The sequence below is a fragment of the Nomascus leucogenys genome, chromosome 4 (genome assembly GCF_006542625.1).
Source record: "Nomascus leucogenys isolate Asia chromosome 4, Asia_NLE_v1, whole genome shotgun sequence".
Classification (NCBI taxonomy): Eukaryota; Metazoa; Chordata; class Mammalia; order Primates; family Hylobatidae; genus Nomascus; species Nomascus leucogenys.
Genome location: NC_044384.1, coordinates 87062679 through 87081422, shown reverse-complemented (window position 1 = coordinate 87081422; position 18744 = coordinate 87062679). Strand labels below are relative to the sequence as shown.

The 18744-nt window shown below is 52.0% G+C and overlaps 1 protein-coding gene across 2 annotated transcripts; it reads right to left on the bottom strand.

Moving 5' to 3' along the window:
* Window positions 1-17: 17 nt before the first annotated feature.
* On the bottom strand, window positions 18-8106 carry AIP (aryl hydrocarbon receptor interacting protein). Of its 2 annotated transcripts, none has more exons than XM_012495964.2 (6): window positions 7875-8106; window positions 3928-4107; window positions 1669-1857; window positions 911-1087; window positions 671-812; window positions 18-333 (listed from the first exon to the last, which is right to left on the bottom strand). In XM_012495964.2, the coding sequence occupies exons 1-6, from the start codon at window positions 7971-7973 to the stop codon at window positions 128-130; spliced, it is 993 nt and encodes a 330-aa protein (XP_012351418.2). In that variant the 5' UTR covers window positions 7974-8106; the 3' UTR covers window positions 18-127. The 2 variants fall into 2 exon arrangements, with proteins under 2 accessions (XP_012351418.2, XP_003273987.3); XM_003273939.4 differs by having other exon boundaries at window positions 679-812.
* Between the last annotated feature and the right edge of the window lie 10638 nt (window positions 8107-18744).

Sequence of the window (18744 nt, the reverse complement as noted above, 5' to 3'; positions counted from 1 at the left end):
CCAGCTCAGCAGACTCAGAGAGATAAATAAAGGCCTTTATATACACAGAAGCATGACGTAGCAGGGGCAGGAGGGCTGGCAGCTGCAGCAGTGGGCTTGGCAGATAAGGCAGGGCCAAGTGCTCCTGTCAATGGGAGAAGATTCCCCGGAACCGGGCTTTGTCCTCTTCGTCCTTCTGCCGGATCCGTGCCTCCAGGGCCCGCAGCTCTCGGCTCACCACAGGCGCCAGGGCTGGGTCCAGCTCCAGCACTTTGGCAAAGTCAGCCTGGGCCTCCTGGGCATTCCACACAGCCGCGTGGGCCTTGCCCCGCTTGAAGTAGGCCTTGACGTTGTCTGCAGGGGAGGCCAGTGAGCAGTGGGCAGTGGGCATGCAAGGGCATGAGGGGGGATCCTGGCCAGCTGCCTGCCCTCACATCTCCTGGCACCATGGGCCCACAGGGGAGAGAGAGCCCTCCCTGACCTGAGGATGCCACCCCACCCCCAACACACCATTCATGCTTCATTGGCACAATGCGGCCCACGGCCCTGCCAAGTAGAGGCATTTAGTCAGGCCCCCGTGGGAGCTCAGAATGGGGGGTGTGAAAGGCTAGGTCTTGACCCCAGCAGTGACAGGAGAAAGGCCACTCTCTGACCACTCGCAGCCCCCGGCAGCCCAGGGCCCGGTGCTCACCGTCGTACTTGTTGAGGATGGAAGAGCAGTGGTCCAGCACCTCATAGTACTCCTCGGCCACCAGCTTGCACTGGCAGTAGTTGAGCAGCAGTGGCGTGATCTGCTGGTCCAGCTGGATCCATTCAGGGGACCCAGGCTGTTCCTGGGAGCATTGGGGGCAGGGAGTGGGGAGAAGCTGTAGACCTGGGCCCCCTGGCTCCACACCCCCCTCCATCCTCCCCGTCAGCCTCCGGGCAGCACCTTCATCTGCAGGTTCTTGAGGCAGGCAATGGCATCGTAGTACTTGGCAGCAGCCTCCTTCACATGCCCCTCGCGGTACAACCGGTTGCCCTCCTGGTGGATAAGTGGCACTGCCTTTGCCTTCTCTTCGTCCGTCATGGCCCATGGGTCCTGCTGGTACGTGCCAGGGCTCTCCACCTGCAGGGCATGGGGCATTTCACAGCGGGGCTCGGGGACACCACAGCTGCATCAGCGGCAGACCTGACCCACATCTGGGCTGGCTGGGCCCCCAGACATCACACACCAGCAGCAGAGCTGCTTGTCACTCAAAAAGCATTAAACAAACATCGATGTCACATCTCCTGTGTGCCCAGCACTGTGCCAAGTGCTAAGAACAGAACAGTGAACAAGATGGTGAAAAGCCCTGCCCTCGCAGAGATCATGCTCCATGGCAGGTTCCCTAAATGGACAAGGAAATACATAAATTCCAGGGACTTCAAGGTGCGGCAGAGGCTAGAAAGGAAATGAGCTGCTCCGAGATAGAGAATGAGGAGTCCGGGTGGGCAGGGCCGGCTTCCTGGAAGAGGTGACATTTGAGACGTGAAGGAGGAGGAAAGGAGACCCAGGGTACTGCCAAGGGTCCTGCACAGGTTTTCTTGTCCCTGTCCGCTCCCCCAGCAGTCCACCTGCAGATCCCACCACCTCTGGGCGGACAGGCCAGCGCCGCCCTGAGGCCGCGCAGTGGGGGCCTGGTGAGGCCAGGCTCGGCGGCCCCTCACCTTCAGCATCTCCATGTGGAAAATGAGGGGCTGGGGGTTCTGCTGCAGGGCGTCCAGGTCGGCATGGCCCAGGGAGCTGTGTTCATGCATCTGTGCAACACCGCAGCAGTGCCGCTGGCCCTCCAGGGGGTCCTTGCCCGCCGCGATGTTGCGGAGACTCTTGGCCACCAGTGGGTACAGGACCACATGCTGCAGGAAGGCAAGGGCACCAGGGGCTCTGTCACTGTGAGCTGGCTGGTCACCGGGTCCACAAGGCCCAGCCCCCTTCCCCACCACCATCTGAGAACAAACACCAAGGCCCAGAGAGTGACAACTGGGCCCCTACTCCATTTAAGCACAGGAGGCTTTTAACTCAGGACTCCTCCAGTGGCTCAGCCCTCTCTCCTGGTGAAGCCCCAGCTTCTGCCACATTCTCTGGCCACCAAATAGAGCACCTACTCCCATCCTCACCCCCACCACAGACACATGCCTACCCCATCTCCCTGGTCCTTACAGGCCCAGTAGAATTCTTACCTCCTCTCCCTCAGGAGGATAAGGCCCACAAGCTGGACTATGCAAAGTACTGGGGCCTCCCCTACATTCTGTTCCCAGCAGCTCCTCCTTCTCCTGTCCCACCCACACCCCACTGAGGGCCTACCTCAGAGCCAGGCCCAGGCCAGCCACTTCAAAACCCTCAGGGAGGCCGGATGTGGTGGCTCACGCCTGTAATCCTAGCACTTTGGGAGGCCAAGGCGGGAGGATCACCTGAGGTCAGGAGTTCAAGACTAGCCTGACCAACATGGTGAAACCCCGTCTCTGTTAAAATACAAAAATTAGCCAGGCATGATGGCAGGCGCCTGTAATCCCAGCTACTCAGGCAGCTAAGGCAGAGAATCACTTGAACCCAGGAGATGGTGGTTGCAGTGAGCCAAGATCGCGCCACTGCACTCCAGCCTGGGCAACAGAGTGAGACTTAGTCCAAAAAAAAAAAAAAAAACCCGCAGGGAGACAGGCATAGGGGACCTAGCCTCTAATCTCTTGCTTGGCAAAGCTGCTAGGCTGGTGGGAACCAGATAACCAGATTCCTCCCACCCGGGTCCTCCCCACTCCTGCCACTGCCCTGTTGTCTGGACAGGGGCTGACTGCCGGGCTGCCATCAGCGGGCATTTCCTGAGTCTTGGCTCTGGACTGGCTCATGCTGGGCATCCCAAAGCTAGAAGTAAACAGGCCAGATCCCTGCTCTGCAATAGCCTAGGACAAGGCAGAAGAGCAGATCCTGGCCATGCAGGGCATGAGGGCTGGAGGACCCAAATGTGGGCCACTAGCAGTCACGGAGGGCTTCCTAGAGGTGGTGACCCAGGAATAAGCTTTGAAGGAAGAGGGAAGATCTTGGCTAAGAAGCAGAATGGAAAGGAAAAGCAGGGAGGTTGAGTAAGAGGGTGAGACGGCAGGGGCCAGCCCCCAAAAAGCTATGTGAGCAGCTATAGCTCATACAGTTTAAGTCCTCACTTAATGTCCTAAGTAGGTTCTTGGAAACTGTGACTGTAGGCAAAACAATACATAACGAAACCAATTTTTCTTCTCATCAATGTTTTAACAAAATTTTGCTGAGAGAAATGACAGTGGCTGAACACCTGATGTATGTTTTTTCTCTTGGTCACCGTTTCCAAGAATGTATCGGCAACATAAAGTGAGGACCCACCATGCTCTATCCTGACAGTGACCAAAAGCCATCGAGGTTTGAAACAAAGGGATGTACAGCTCGTTTGCATTTGAGAACGAGTCCCCTGGCCTCAGTCTGGCTAATAGGGGAAGGCGGAATGGAGGCCAGGACGCCATCCGCAGGCTGGTGTGATGGTCTGGAAAGAGTGGGTGGGCCGAGTGCGGTGGCACACACCTGTAATCTCAGCACTTTGGGAGGCCAAGGCGGGTGGATCACCTGAGGTCAGGAGTTCAAGACCAGCCTGGCCAACATGGTGAAACCCTGTCTCTACTAAAAATACAAAAATTAGCTGGGCATCATGGCGGGTGTTTGTAATCCCAGCTACTCAGGAGGCTGAGGCAGGAGAATTGCTTGAACCCAGGAGGTGGAGGGTGCAGTGAGCTGAGATCGTACCACTGCACTCCAGCCTGGGCGACAGAGCAAGACTCCATCTCAAAAAAAAAAAAAAAACGAAAGAGTGGGTGGCAGTCTAGCAGAGGGTGGAGGGAGGAAGAGCCCTGGGGATAGGAAATAGGGCTTGGCTGGACAGCCACTGCAGACAGGTACAGGACAGACACCTTGATGTCACAGAGGAACTGGGCAATCTCCCCTTCTCGCATGGTGCACACGATGGTCTCCCACACGGGCAGCTTGAACTTCTTGCCAATGATGAGCTCCATGGGCTTGCCACGAGCCCGGCTGTCGTCCAGCACGGTGCCCTCGTCGTCACTGTGCAGCGTCCGGTAGTGGAACGTGGCCTGTGGGCCACATGCGAGGTCAGGCAAAGGCACAAACCCTCACCCTGACCCCCAAGGAGAAGTCCAGTCCCCGGCCTGTAGACGGCATAAGGGACGGGGCTTCCCCGGGGACACCACCTGACCTTATACCTGGCTTTATCCTCCCACGCTTGTGAGAAAACAAAGTCACAAGGAGGGGAGGAATAGGCCCAAGCCACATGGCTAGTGGGTGGCTGAGTGGGAACAAGAGTCCAAGCAGTCTGACTCCAGTCATTCCTCAACACATATTTACTAAGCACCTACTATGTGCCCAAGCTCTGTGCTAGACACCAGAACATGGCAGCAAGCAAAACACAAAAAAGTCCCTGCCCCCCTGGAGCTCACGTGGCGCTTCTAGAGGGAGGAGATGGGCATCAAACAAAACAATATGTCATGGCAGGTGAAGCCACGTGCTTGGGAAACAGCAGGGCAAGGGGGTTGGGGCTGGATTAAACAGAGTGGGGGTTGGGGGAGTAGGGAAGAAAGCAAGCCAAGTGGACCCTGGGATAGGAACTTTCTAGGCCAAAAGAACAGCACGTGTAAAAAGCCTTGCAGTGGGACAATGTGATGTGGAAGTGCTGGGAAGGGAGGAGCATGGTCTTGTTAAATAATATGGAAGGGGAGAAGGGAAGTGCTGGGTAAAGGAGAGTGTGGTCCCTGGGTAGGGCTCCACAACCACGGACCTAGGTGAGAACAGGCATTTCTTGCCCAAATGTTGCATTTCCCAAGACCACCCTGGCCTGCCACACCCCTATCCTGTGCCTATAAAAACCCAACACCCTAGCGGGCAGACACACAGGCAACCAGATGTCAGAGGAACCCATCAGCAGAAGACGACACGAGCTCCTGGTCATTGAGAGGCTGTCAGGGGAGCAAGCACCAGAAGATCACACTGACAGGCACCTGCACGCTGGCAGGTCATCAACTGGCAGGAAGAGGCGGAGTTTGGCTGGGGCAGTCAGAGGAGAGCTGGGGCCACCAAGTGGCCCAACCCCAGAGGAAGACCATCTCCAAGGCGGGTGGATCACCTGAGGTCAGGAGTTCGAGACCAGCCTGGCCAACGTGGCAAAACCTCGTCTCTACTAAAAATACAAAAATTAGCTGGCCACGGTGGCGGGTGCCTGTAATCCCAGCTACTTGGGAGGCTGAGGCAGGAGAATCACTTGAACCCAGAAGGTGGAGATTGCAGTGAACCGAGATAATGCCACTGCACTCCGGCTTGGGCAATAGCGCAAGACTCTGTCTCAAAAAAAAAAAAAAAAGAAAAAAGAAAATGTCTGAAACCAGCTTGGCCAACATGGTAAAAGCCCATCTCTACTAAAAACATTTTAAAAAATTAGCCGGGCCTGGTGTCGGGCACATGTAATCTCAGCTACTTGGGAGGCTGAGGCAGGAGAATTGCTTGAACCTGGGAGGCAGAGGTTGCAGTGAGCTAAGATTGCGCCATTGCACTCCAGCCTGGGCAACAACAGCGAAACTCCGTCTCAGAAAAAAAAAAAAAAATTTGCAATCATTCTCCAAGCCCACGCGTGATCTAATTCTCCAGTACTCCAGTACATCAAGGCAAGAAACCCCAGGCTACAGAAAGCCCTCTGTCCTTGTGAAAAGGAAGAGGGTCTAATTGAGCTGGTTAACACGAGCCACCTATAGACAAACTAAAAGAGCACCCTAGAACACACGGAGCTGTAAACATTCATCCCTAGACACTGCCATGAGGTCGGGGCCCCACATCCTGCCCATCTGTATGCTTCCCCAGAGGTTTGAGCAGCGGGGCACTGAAGAATCGAGCCACCCCCCCATTGCACGCCCTGCAAGGGAGACAAGGGAACTTCCCGTTACAAACGCATGATGTGTTCAAGAGCAGCAAGGCCAGTGTGGCAGAGCAGAGTGAAGGAGGGGGCGGGGTACACCATGGGGTCAGCAGGGGAGCTCACCCAGGTCAGTAGGGGTGGACCTCACAGGGCCTGTAGGCTATAGTGAGGCCTCTGTTTTTTACTCTGTGATGGAAGCCACTGAGTGGCTCCAACCAAAAAAGAAATTGAATCTGGCATGGGTTCGGCTGCTGGGACGAGAACAGACCACAGAGGGACAAAAAAGGCAGGAGGAGAGTTAGAGGTCGCTGCAGTAACCCAGGCCGGAGATGAGGATGGCCTGGACCCAAGCAGTGATGGCAGAAGTGGTGAGAACTCAAGATCCTGGCTGGATATTAAGGATGTGATGTGGGATGTGAGACTGGGAGGACCACAGAGACACTAAAGTTTTTGCCCTGAACAACGAGAAGTTTGTTGGTTCCCCTAACTGACACGGAGAAGCCTCGGGTGGAGCAGGTTAAGTGTGAGTTGCCAACCAGGCTTCCAGGTGGAGATGGTGAGTAGGGAGCTGTATATCAGGTTTAAGAGACAGGTAATGACTGGAGAGCTGCATCTGGGAGTAATCCGGCCAGGGAGAGTTCTTAGAGATAACACTGGGGGTGGGTGCAAAGAAAAGAGGTTTGAAGATTGAACCCTCGACAGGATATGGTTAGAGGAGCCCACGCTCTTAACTGCCGCACCATGCTGCATCTCTGAAGTCAGTTTCCACATCGGTAAAACGGAATCAACAACAGTACCTATCTCACATTGTAGGAAATAAACGTGTGAAGCATGTAGCACAATGCTCGAATAGTGAGCACTCAATCAGTGCTGGCGATTGGTTATTTAACACCGCCTGTTCCTGATCTTGGGGTGCCATTGTTCACATCTCTCCTGGTGTCTGTTCCATCCAGGATCTCCCTTGCCAGCCCCTTCTTCCAATGTCACCAACCCCCCAGCACATGGGGGCATGAACCCACACCACACACCCTGTCTCTTCTTAGAGAAGATCTCTTTTCATACAGCGGATCACTCCAGCCATGCAGCTCCCCTCTGCTCTCAGAGCACTTACACTGCACTGGGCTAGGATCCTTAGCTGCTCGATTCGGCACGGTGCTGGCCAGGGGGCATGTGCTCATTTGCTCAATGTGCATGTCCTGCCCGACTGCTCTGCTGGGCACAGGGGCTGCCCCTGGGAGGTTCCCTACTCTGCAAACAAGTGGCAGCTGGGAAAAGCACTCCGGGAGGAGGCAACTGCAGGAGAAGCAGGGAGGCCTGGAGTTGTAGGTTGGGGGAGAAGGGGGCAGAGGGGCTGGATCTGGGGGCCTGGCAAAAAGGAGAAAAGTGGGAGGTTCTTTACTTCCCAGCCCTCATCTGTCCCAAACAAGCCACTAGTGCAGCAGGAAGACTGCTAAAGAGTCCCTGTCTGGGAGACCTGACCTCTGGGCCCGTTCTCCGGCTTTGCACATCCCAGGGCCTCGGTTTTCCACTCTAAACAGTGGCAGTTGGTCTAAGTGTTTTCAGAAGGCCCTTCCATCTACAAAGGATCATGACCCTGAGCCTTGAAACCCAGATACCCTAGGACCACTCCCGGCCCTGGGTTTCCTCCAGCGTGGGGTCTGCCCAAGCACTGAGATCAATCCCCAACCCCAACCCGCTTGTGATGACTGACGGCCTCCCCCACCAATGCTGCTACAAGGCCGAGCCAGGGGGCGGGGCACACAGGCCCGAATTCACCCCCTACTTAAATTCAGCCCAATCAGCGTCGAGTTCTGCATGTGAGCGGTAGGGTCAGTGGACGCTGCCCTCTGGGCATGCGCAGCCTCTCGCCTAAGGCCTCCTCCCGCCTCGCATGCGCACCACGCCGCAGAGGGGGAGAAGGGTAGGGTAGACACGAACCTTGGTCCCATCCTGAAAGTTCGGGAGCTCTCCTCGGCCTTCCTGTATCACACGTTTTTGGATCCCGTCCTCCCGGAGTCTTGCGATGATATCCGCCATCCTCCTTCCCCGCTGCTCCCTTTCGGCAACTTCCGGACTCGCTCGGTAGCTTCCGGACTTGCTTCGGCAACTCCTAGCACCTCGGCAGCTTCCGAGCTAGCGCCATTTTGGTTGAGGGCAGAAGCCAAAAGGGACTGAGCGTGGAAACGGATGATGATTGGTTCTCTGCGCTGCGGCTGAGCGCGCGTCTGCTCGGGGGCGGAGCCTGGGAATGTCTTGGGGCTGGACCCCGGCCTGTCAAAGAGGCAGGGCCGGAGTCCGCGGGCCGGGCGGGACGAGGACGTCCCTAACAATTGTCATTGAATTGATTGGGACTGCGGCCGTGTGGCACTTTGTTTGAAGTTGTGGATGGAATATAACAGCATTGCAGAGTTAGGAAAATTAAAAAAAAAAAAAACCACCCGTAAGCCACACCCTCAAAGTGTTATGATTTTTGTGTATTTTCTTCCGGCTTTTTCTCTTTCGCATATCTAGTATGATTGTCGGGACTCTTGCATCCTGGATCTTCCTCTTTCAAAAAATAAAAAGAGGAAGAGGGAAAGAAAGGTGGAGAAGGAGACCAAGAGAGCCCATTGCGGGGTCGGAAATGAGTCATACTTGTGCCCAATGAATATTAGAGAATAATCGATGAATGATAGAAATGAGGTACTTTAACGCCAGGCGCGGTGGCTCATGCCTGTAACCCCACCACTTTGGGAGGCCGAGGCAAGAGGATCCCTTGAGCCCAGGAGTTCGAGGCTGCAGTGGGCCGTGTTCGTGCCACTGCACTCCAGGCTAGCCGACAGAGCGAGATACTGTCTCAAAACAAAACAAAAAAATTAAATTAAATTAAACTAAAGAAAAGAAAAAAGAAAAATGAGGTACTTTGGGGCTACAACAACTTTTGTTTTTCTTTTTTTGAGACGGAGTCTCGCTCTGTCACCCCCGCTGGAGTGCAGTGGCACAATCTCAGCTCACTGCAATCTCCGCCTCCTGGGTTCAAGCAATTCCTTGCCTCAGCCTCCCGCATAGCTGGGACTACAGGCACGCTGCCACACCCAGCTAATTTTTGTATTTTTAGTAGAGACGGGGTTTCACCATCTTGGCCAGGCTGGTCTTGAACTCCTAGACCTCGTGATCCACCCTCCTTGCCCTCCTGAAGTGCTGGGATTAGAGGCGTGAGCCACCACACCCGGCCCTAAAACAACGTTTCTGTGCGCCTCTAGAAACTAGCTGTGAATGACAGCAGTAAGCGCTTTACCTCTTCCCAGGTTTTGTGAACCCAGTACAGGCGGGGCATGGCCTTCTGCACACCCTCCTCCCCTCGTCATCATCATCATCATCGCTGTAAAGGAGTGTTGTCTTTCCAATGCGACCCAGGCGCTAAAGGCTTCACATGCATATTTATTTATTTATATATGTATTTACTTAGTTATTTTTCTTTAGTGACAGGGTCTCACTTTGTCCCCCAGGCTGGAATGCAGTGGTAAGATCACTGTTCACTGTAGCCTCCATCTCTTGGGTTCAAGTGATCCTCCTACCTTAGCCTCCAGAGTAGCTGGGACCACAGGCCTGTGCCACCACACCGATAATTTAAAAAAATTTTTTTTTTTTTTTAGAGACAGAGTCACTATGATGCTGGTCTCAAACTCCTGGCCTCAAGCAACCCTCCCACCTCACCCTCCCAAAGCACTGGGATTACAGCTGTGAGCCACAGTGCCCAGCCACTTCACATATTTGTACTGGTTAATTTCCCAACAAGAAGTCGTCTGAGCAGGACAGGACCTCTGCGGTGAAAGGGAAAAGTGTTTGTTTGTTTCTACCAACACAGAAACTTTACCGGTAAGTTCTACCAAATGTTGTTGTTGTTTTAAGACGGAGTCTCACTCTGTCGCCCAGGCTGGAGTGCAGTGACACAATCTCAGCTCACTGCAACCTCCACCTCCCAGGTTGAAGTGATGCTCGTGCCTCAGCCTCTAGAGTAGCTGGGACTACAGGGGCGCCACCACGCCCAGATAATTTTTGTACTTTTAGTAGAGACTGGATTTCACCATATTGGCCAGGATGGTCTTGATCTCCTTTTTTTTTTTTTTCTTTTTTGAGACGGAGTCTTGCTCTGTCGCCCAGGCTGGAGTGCAGCGGCGCAATCTCGGCTCACTGCAAGAAGCTCTGCCTCCCGGGTTCACGCCATTCTCCTGCCTCAGCCTCCCGAGCAGCTGGGACTACAGGCGCCCACCACCACGCCGGGCTAATTTTTTGTATTTTTAGCCCAGACAGAGTTTCACCGTGTTAGCCAGGATGGTCTCAATCGCCAGACCTCGTGATCCGCCCGCCTCAGCCTCCCAAAGTCCTGGGATTACAGGCGTGAGCCACCGCGCCTGGCCGATCTCGATCTCTTGACCTCGTGATCCACCTGCCTTGGCCTCCCAAAGTGCTGGGATTACAGGCATGAGCCACCGCACCTGGCCAAGTTCTACCAAATGCTGAAGCAACAAGTAGTCTTATACAGACACTAGGCTAGTTTAATCTTCTTAAATAAAACAGGTAAGTACATCAAAAGGTAAGACAAGCACACATCTATTTTACTAATAAATATAGATATAAAACTTTTTTTTTTTTTTTGAGATGGAGTCTCGCTCTGTCGTCCAGGCTGTAGTACAGTGGCACAATCTTGGCTCACTGCAACCTCCGCCCCCTGGGTTTGAGCAATTCTCCTGCCTCAGCCTCCCTAGTAGCTGGGATTACAGGCATGCACCACCACGCCCAGCTACTTTTTGTATTTTTAGTAGAAACGGTGTTTTGCCATGGTAGCCAGGCTGGTCTTGAACTTGTGAGCTCAAGGGGATCCACCCACCTCGGCCTCCCAAAGTGTTGGGATTACAGGCGTGAGCCACAGCACCCAGCTGATATGAAACATTCTAAATAAAATACTAGGCTAATTGAATTCACTAATATCATGTAAAAATGCATCAATATGGGCCAGGTGTGGTGGCTCATGCCTTCAATCCCAGCACTTTGGGAGGCCAAGGCAGGTAGATCTCCTGGATCTCCTTGAGCTCACAAGTTCAAGACCAGCCTGGACAACATGGCAAAATACCATCTTTACCAAAAATACAAAAAATTAGGTGGTGTGGTGGTGCACGCCTGTGGTCCCAGCTACTCAACAGGCTGGGGCTGGAGGATTGCTTGAGCCCAGGAGACGGAGGTTGTAGTGAGCCAAGATCACACCACTGCACTCCAGTCTGGGTGATAGAGTGAGACCCCATCTCAAAAAAAAAAAAAGCATCAATATGCTAAGTGAAATAACAGTCACATACAGGAAAATACTGTATTATTCCACTTATATAAGGTACCTAGAGTAGTCAGATTCATAAAGACAGAAAGCAGGGCCAGGTGCGGTGGCTCACACCTGTAATCCCAGCACGTTTGGAGGCCGAGGCAGGCAGATCACCTGAGGTCAGGAGTTTGAGACCAGCCTGGCCAACATGGAGAAACCCCATCTCTACTAAAAATACAAAAATTAGCCGGGCATGGTGGCACATGCCTGCAATCCCAGCTACTCGGGAGGCTAAGGCAGGAGAATCGCTTGAACCCAAGAGGCAGAAGTTGCAGTGAACCAAGATCACGCCACTGCACTCCAGCCTGGGTGACAGAGCAAGACTCCATCTCAAAAAAAAAAAAAAAAAAGACAGCAGAATGGTGGTTGCCAAGGGCTGGGGGAAGGGGGGTGGGAAATGGAGACTTGTTCTTTGATGAGCATAGAGTTTCCGTTTTGAAAGACGAAACTGTTCTGGAAATTGATTGCATAACAGTGTGCATATACTTAACGCCACTGAGTATATACTTCAAAACGGTTGAGATGGTAAATTTATGTTATGTTATGTGTATTTTACCACAATTAAGAATAATTTTTTTGCCAGGCGTGGTGGCTCACGCCTGTAATCCCGGCACTTTGGGAGGCTGAGGCAGGTGGATCACCTCAGGTCAGAAGTTCAAGACCAGCCTGGTCAACATGGTGAAACCCTGTCTCTACCAAATATACAAAAATTAGCTGGGCGTGGTGGTGGGCACCTATAATCCCAGCTACTCAGGAGGCTGAGGCAGGAGAATTGCTTGAACCCGGGAGGCAGAGGTTGCAGTGAGCCGAGATTGCACCATTGCGCTCCAGCCTGGGCAACAAGAGCGAAACTTCATTCCAAAAAAAAAAAAAAAGAATAATTTTTTTTCCGGCCTGGCACAGTGGCTCACGCCTGTAATCCCAGCACTTTGGGAGGCCGAAGCAGGCGGATCATGAGGTCAAGAGATCAAGACCAGCCTGACCAACATGGTGAAACCCCGTCTCTACTAAAAATATAAAAATTAACCGGGCGTGGTGGCAGGCGCCTGTAATCCTAGCTACTCAGGGAGACTGAGGCACGAGAATCGCTTGAACCCAGGAGGTGGAGGTTACAGTGAGCCGAGATCGCACCACTGCACTCCAGCCTGATGACAGATCGAGACTGTCTCAAAAAAAAAAAAAAAAAAGAATTTTTTTTCCAAAAAAAATGCATGAAGATCAAGTGGAGTTTATTCCAAGAATGTAAGAATGGTTCAACATTATAAACATCTATTACTGTAACTCACCACGTTGGTGAACTAAAGGAGAAAATGCATATGGTTATCTCAAAATATGCAGAAAAAGCATTTTATGAACTTCTGTGGCTATTTATGATAAAAACTCACAGCAACAAAGAGGAATTCTCTCAGGTTGATAAAAGCTGCATCCAATTAAGTATGATGGAATACGTATCAACAATTTCTTCAAGATCAGGAACAAGGCAATGATGCTCTCTATCAATAACGCTGCTCAGTAAGTGTTAGAAGTCCTGCCTAGAATTGCAGCACTTTGGGAGGCTGAGGCAGGAGGATCACTTGAGCCCAGGAGTAACAACTTGGGCAAGATAGCAAGACCCAGTCTTTCCAAAAAGAAAAAAAGAAAGAAAATTAGCTGGGCATAGTGGCACATGCCTGTAGTCCCAGCTACTAAAGAGGCTGAGGCAGGAGGATCCCTTGAGCCCAGGAGATCGAGGCTGCAGCGAGCTATGATCTCACCACTGCACTCCAGCCTGGGCAACAGAGCAAGACCCTATATCCAAAAAAATAAAAGAAATTTAATTTTTTTTAAATAAAGAAGTCCCGGCCAAAACAATAAGCCAAGAAAAAGAAACGAGAGTAAACTGTCATTGTTGGCAGATCATATCGGTATAAAAAAATCCAACATAATCTACAGGCTGCTTTAATAAATTAGAAGGCCAGGCATGGTGGCTCATGCCTATAATCCCAACACTTTTAGAAGTCAAGGCAGGAGGATTACTCAAGGCCAGGAGTTCGAGACCAGCCTGAGCAACATAGCAAGACCCTGTCTCTACAAATAAATCAAAAAATGTAGTTGGGCATGGTAGCACGCGCCTGTGGTTCTAGCTACTTGGGAGGCAGGAGGATCCCTTGAGCCCATGAGGCTGAGGCTGCAGTGAGCCATGATCAGACCACTGCACTCCACCCTGGGCGACAGAGTGAGACCCTATCTCAAAAACAGAAACAGAACAAAAAACCCAGAGTTCAGCAATGTCACAGGGATAAAATAAAATTTTAAAAAAGCGGCCAGGCACAGTGGCTCACACCTGTAATCCCAGCAGTTTAAGAGGCCGAGGTTGGCGGGTCACCCGAGGTCAGGAGTTCAAGACCAGCCTGGCGAACATCGTGAAACCCCCGTGTCTACTAAAAATACGAAAATTAGCTGGGCGTGGTGGCGGGCGCCTGTAATCCCAGCTACTCGGGGGGCTGAGATGGGAGAATCGCTTGAACCCAGGAGACAGAGGTTGCAGTAAGCCGAGGTTGTGCCACTGCACTCCAGCCTGGGCAACAAAGAGCGAAACTCTGTCTCAAAAAAAAATGCTAACAAAAATTAATAGTACTCTTCACACCAGCAATAAGTAACTGAAAAGTATAATAGAATATAAGGGGCCAGGCATGGTGGCTCACACCTGTAATCCCAGCACTTCAGGAGGCTGAGGCGGGCAGATCACTTGAGGTCATGAGTTCAAGACCAGCTTGGCCAACATGGTGAAACCCCATCTCTACTAAAAATACAAAAATTAGCCAGGCATGGTGGCACATGCCTGTAATCCCAGCTACTCAGAAGGCTGAGGTAGGAGAATAGCTTGAACCTGGAAGGTGGAGGCTTCAGCGAGCCAAAATCACACCACTTCGCTCCAGCCTGGACAACAGAGTGAGACTCCATCTCAAAGAGAAAAAAAAAGAGAGTATCATTCACAACAGCAATAAAACCCATGAAGTAGCAAATACAAACACAACTCAGAACTTTTTGAAGAAAAACAATATATTTTTTTTCTTTTTGAGATGGAGTCTTGCTCTGTCGTCAGGCTGGAATGCAGTGGCGCGATCTCGGCTCACTGCAACCTCCGCCTCCAGGGTTCAAGCGATTCTCCTACCTCAGCCTCCCACGTAGCTGGGACTACAGGCGCCCGCCACCATTCCTAGCTAATTTTTGTATTTTTAGTAGAGACGGGGTTTCATCATGTTGGCTATGGTGGTCTTGAACTCCTGACCTCAGGTGATCCGCCTGCCTTGGCCTCCCAAAGTGCTGGGATTACAGGCATGAGCCACTGTGCCCAGGCTGAAAAACAAGATTTTGTAACACAAAATATCTCAATAACTGAAGTGATGTATCTTGTTAATAAATAGAACAACTTAACACAAAGATGTGATTTCTTCTGAAATTAATCTAGAAATTCAATGAAATCCAAATAGAAACTGGGAAGATTTTTAAAGAACTTGGAAAACATTTTTGTAACATTTCTATAAAGGTCCATGAAAAGCTAGGTCAAGTTTGAACAAGATAACCAAGGAGAAGGGGCTTGGTCTCTTGCGTTAAACCACACCAAAACCCATAAAGACGACAAGGATAAGATATTGGCGAGAAATAGTGAAGTGGGCCAAAGTGTGCCCGGAATTGGTGGGTTCTTCGTCTCACTGACTTCAAGAATGAAGGCACGGACCCTCGCGGTGAGTGTTACGGTTCTTAAAGGAGGCGTGTCCGGAGTTTGTTCCTTCTGGTGTTCCGATGTCTTCGGAATTTCTTCCTTCTGGTGGGTTTGTGGTCTCGCTGGCTTCAGGAGTGAAGCTGCAGACCTTCGCAGTGAGTGTTACAGCTCATAAAGGCAGTGTGGACCCAACGAGTGAGCAGCAGCAGCAAGATTTACTGCAAAGAGCAAAAAAACAAAGCTTTCACGGTGTGCAAAGGGACCCAAACAGATTTCCACTGCTGGCTCAGGCAGCCTGCTTTTATTCTCTTATCTGGCCCCACCCACATCCTGCTGATTGGTCCACTTTACAGAGAGCCGATTGGTCCACTTTACAGAGAGCTGATTGGTCCATTTTGACAGGGTGCTGATTGGTGTGTTTACAATCCCTGAGCTAGACACAGAAGTTCTCCACGTCCCCACTAGATTAGCCAGATACAGAGTGTCCACACGAAGTTTCTCCAAGTCCCCACCAGAGTAGCTAGATACAGAGTGTCCACTGGTGCATTCACAAACCCTGAGCTAGACACAGGGTGCTGATTGGTGTGTTTACAAACCTTGAGCTAGGTACAGAGTGCCAATTGGTGTATTTACAATCCCTTAGCTAGACATAAAGGTTCTCCACGTCCGCACCAGACTCAGGAGCCCAGTTGGCTTCACCCAGTGGATCCTGCACCTGGGCCGCAGGTGGAGCTGCCTGCCAGTCCCACGCCGTGTGCCCGCACTCCTCAGCCCTTGGGTGGTCGATGGGACTGGGCGCCCTGGAGCAGAGGGCGGTGCTCGTCGGGGAGGCTCGGGCCGCGCAGGAGCCCACCGCGGGACGGGGGGGAGGCTCAAGCATGGTGGGCTGCAGGTCCCGCGGGAGGCAGCTAAGGCCCGGCGAGAAGTCGAGCACAGCAGCTGCTGGCCCAGATGCTAAGCCCCTCACTGCCCGGGGCCAGCGGGGCCGGCCGGCCGCTCCCAGCTCGGGGCCCGCCGAGCCCACGCCCACCCGGAACTCGCGCTGGCCCACAAGCACCGCACGCAGCCCAGCTTCCCGCCCGTGCTCTCCCTCCACACCTCCCTGCAAGCTGAGGGAGCCGGCTCCGGCCTTGGCCAGCCCAGAAAGGGGCTCCCACAGTGCAGCGGCGGGCTGAAGGGCTCCTCAAGCGTGGCCAGAGTGGGCGCCAAGGCCAAGGAGGTGCTGAGAGCGAACGAGAGCTGTGAGGGCTGCCAGCATGCTGTCACCCCTCAAAAGGAACCAAAAAGAGAGCTTAGAACATACATATGTGTAGGCAGCTCTACAAGTGCTGTATGATAAAGATGGCACCACAGTCCAGAGGGAAAAAGAACTGGTTGTTTGGACTGGCCAGTGGTAGTGGCTCACACCTAATCCCAGTACTTTGGGAGGCCGGGGCAGGCAGATCACATGAGGTCAGGAGTGCAAGACAGGCCTGGCCAACATGGTGAAACCCCGTCTGTACTAAAAATATAAAAATTGGCTGGGCACGGTGGCTCACGCCTGTAATCCCAGCACTTTGGGAGGCAGAGGCGGGCGGATCACAAGGTCAGGAGATCGAGACCATCCTGGCTAACACGGTGAAACCCCGTCTCTACTAAAAATACAAAAAATTAGCCGGGTGGGGTGGCGGGCGCCTGTAGTCCTAGCTACTCGGGAGGCTGAGGCAGGAGAATGGCGTGAACCCGGGAGGCGGAGCTTGCAGTGAGCCGAGATTGCACCACTGCACTCCAGCCTGGGCAATAGAGTGAGACTCCATCTCAAAAAAAAAAAAAATGTATATATAAATTAGCTGGGCATGGTGGTGAGCACCTGTAATCCCAGCTACTCGGGAGGCTGAGATGGGAGAATCACTTGGACTCAAGAGGCAGAGGTTGCAGTGAGCCGAGATCATGCCACTGCCCTCCAGCCTGTGTGGCTGAGCAAGACTCCATCCCAAAAAAAAAAAAAGGAATCTTGCCCTGTCGTCCAGGCTGGAGTGCAGTGGCACAATCTCAGCTCACTGTAACCTCTGCCTTCTGGTTCAAGCGATTCTCCTGCCTCAGCCTCCCAAGTAGTGGGAACCACAGGCACCCACCACCATGTCCTGCTAATTTTTTTGAGACTTTGTCTAAAAAAAAACAAACTTGGAACAGAGGCGAATGTACAATAGCTACCCTTGCCCCTCTGGAGGTCACAGTCTGTAACCCCATAAGACCCAAGAACAGCAGAAGTAAGTGAACAATAGGATTAATTTTGGCGGGAATCAGGGCAGCAATAGGACTAGTGGCACCCTAGGGTGGCATTGCTTACCACAAGTCAACCGTAAAGAACTGACTCAAACCCTAGAATCCTTAGCCACCAACACGGGTCAGGCCTTAAAGGGAATTCAAGAATGTCTAGACTCTTTGGCAAACATAGTTCTCAGTAATAGATTAGCATTAGATTGTTTACTAGCTGAACAAGGTGAAGTTTGTGCAGTTTTTAATAAAACCTGCTGCACATATATTACCAGCTCCAAACAGGTTGAGACTAACATTCAAAAGATCTATGAGCAAGCTACTTGGCTACCTAGATAGAACCACACCGCCAACCCCAGCTATATCTGGTCAACTATCAAAAATGCCTTCCCGAGTCTCACCTGGTTTTTTACCTCTGCTAGGACCTTTGATAGCCATCTTGTTATTCCTAATTTTTGGCTTTGGTTGTTTAAACTCTTAGTAAGTCTTCGAGATTGCAACAGTTTCAGGTAAACAAAATGCTGGCACAAGGCTTCCAACCTATTCATCTACTGACCTGGGTAATGAAAGTATCCTGTCTTTTGGACCCTTAGATCAGGTATCTGGAGATTTTTTTTTTTTTGGCGGGGGGACAGAGTCTCGCTCTGTCGCCCAGGCTGGAGTCCAGAGGTGAGATCTCGGCTCGTTGCAACCTCCGCCTCCCAGGTTCAAGAGATTCTCTGCCTCAGCCTCCCGTGTAGCTGGGATTACAGGCATCTGCCACCATGCTCAGCTAATTTTTGTATTTTTAGTAGAGACAGGGTTTCTTTTTGTTTGTTTGTTTGTTTTTTGAGACAGAGTCTCGCTCTATCGCCCAAGCTGGAGTACAGTGGCAGGATTTCAGCTCACTGCAAGCTCCACCTCCTGGGTTCATGCCATTCTCCTGCCTCAGCCTCCCAAGTAGCTGGGACTACAGGGGCCTGCCACCACGCCTGGCTAATTTTTTGTATTTTTAGTAGAGACGGGGTTTCACTGTGTTAGCCAGGATGGTAGAGACAGGGTTTCACCATGTTGGCCTGGATGGTCTCGACCTCCTGACCTCGTGATCCACCCGCCTCGGCCTCTCAAAGTGCTGGGATTACCGGCATGAGCCACCACACCCGACGGGGTATCTAGAGATTTTTACCTCTCCAGTGCTAGGCAGGGGCTATGCCCATAAACTCAACAGGAAGTAGTTACAGAAGATGGATCTCTGCCCTTCAGCTGTTCCCTTAAGATTAATAAGGAGTATTTAATCTCTGAGCTGGGAAAGAGGTAGGTGGCAGGACTCAACTCTGGAGGTGGGGCACAGACACCAGACCAGACTGAGAACTAGCTAAAACAGGGAATGCTGGGCGTGGTAGCTCATGCCTGTAATCCCAGCACTTTGGGAGGCTAAGGCAGGTGGATCACTTGAGGCCAGGAATTTGAGACCAGTTTGGCCAACATGGTAAAACACCATCTCTACTAAAAAT

Coding starts and splice junctions, on each gene's coding strand:
- AIP (XM_012495964.2), bottom strand. CDS start 7,973: ATGGCGGATATCATCGCAAGACTCCGGGAGGACGGGATCCAAAAACGT. Junction 4,108..7,874: donor ACTTTCAGGATGGGACCAAG/GTTCGTGTCTAC, acceptor TGTGGCCCACAG/GCCACGTTCCACTACCGGAC. Junction 813..910: donor TCAAGAACCTGCAGATGAAG/GTGCTGCCCGGA, acceptor CAATGCTCCCAG/GAACAGCCTGGGTCCCCTGA.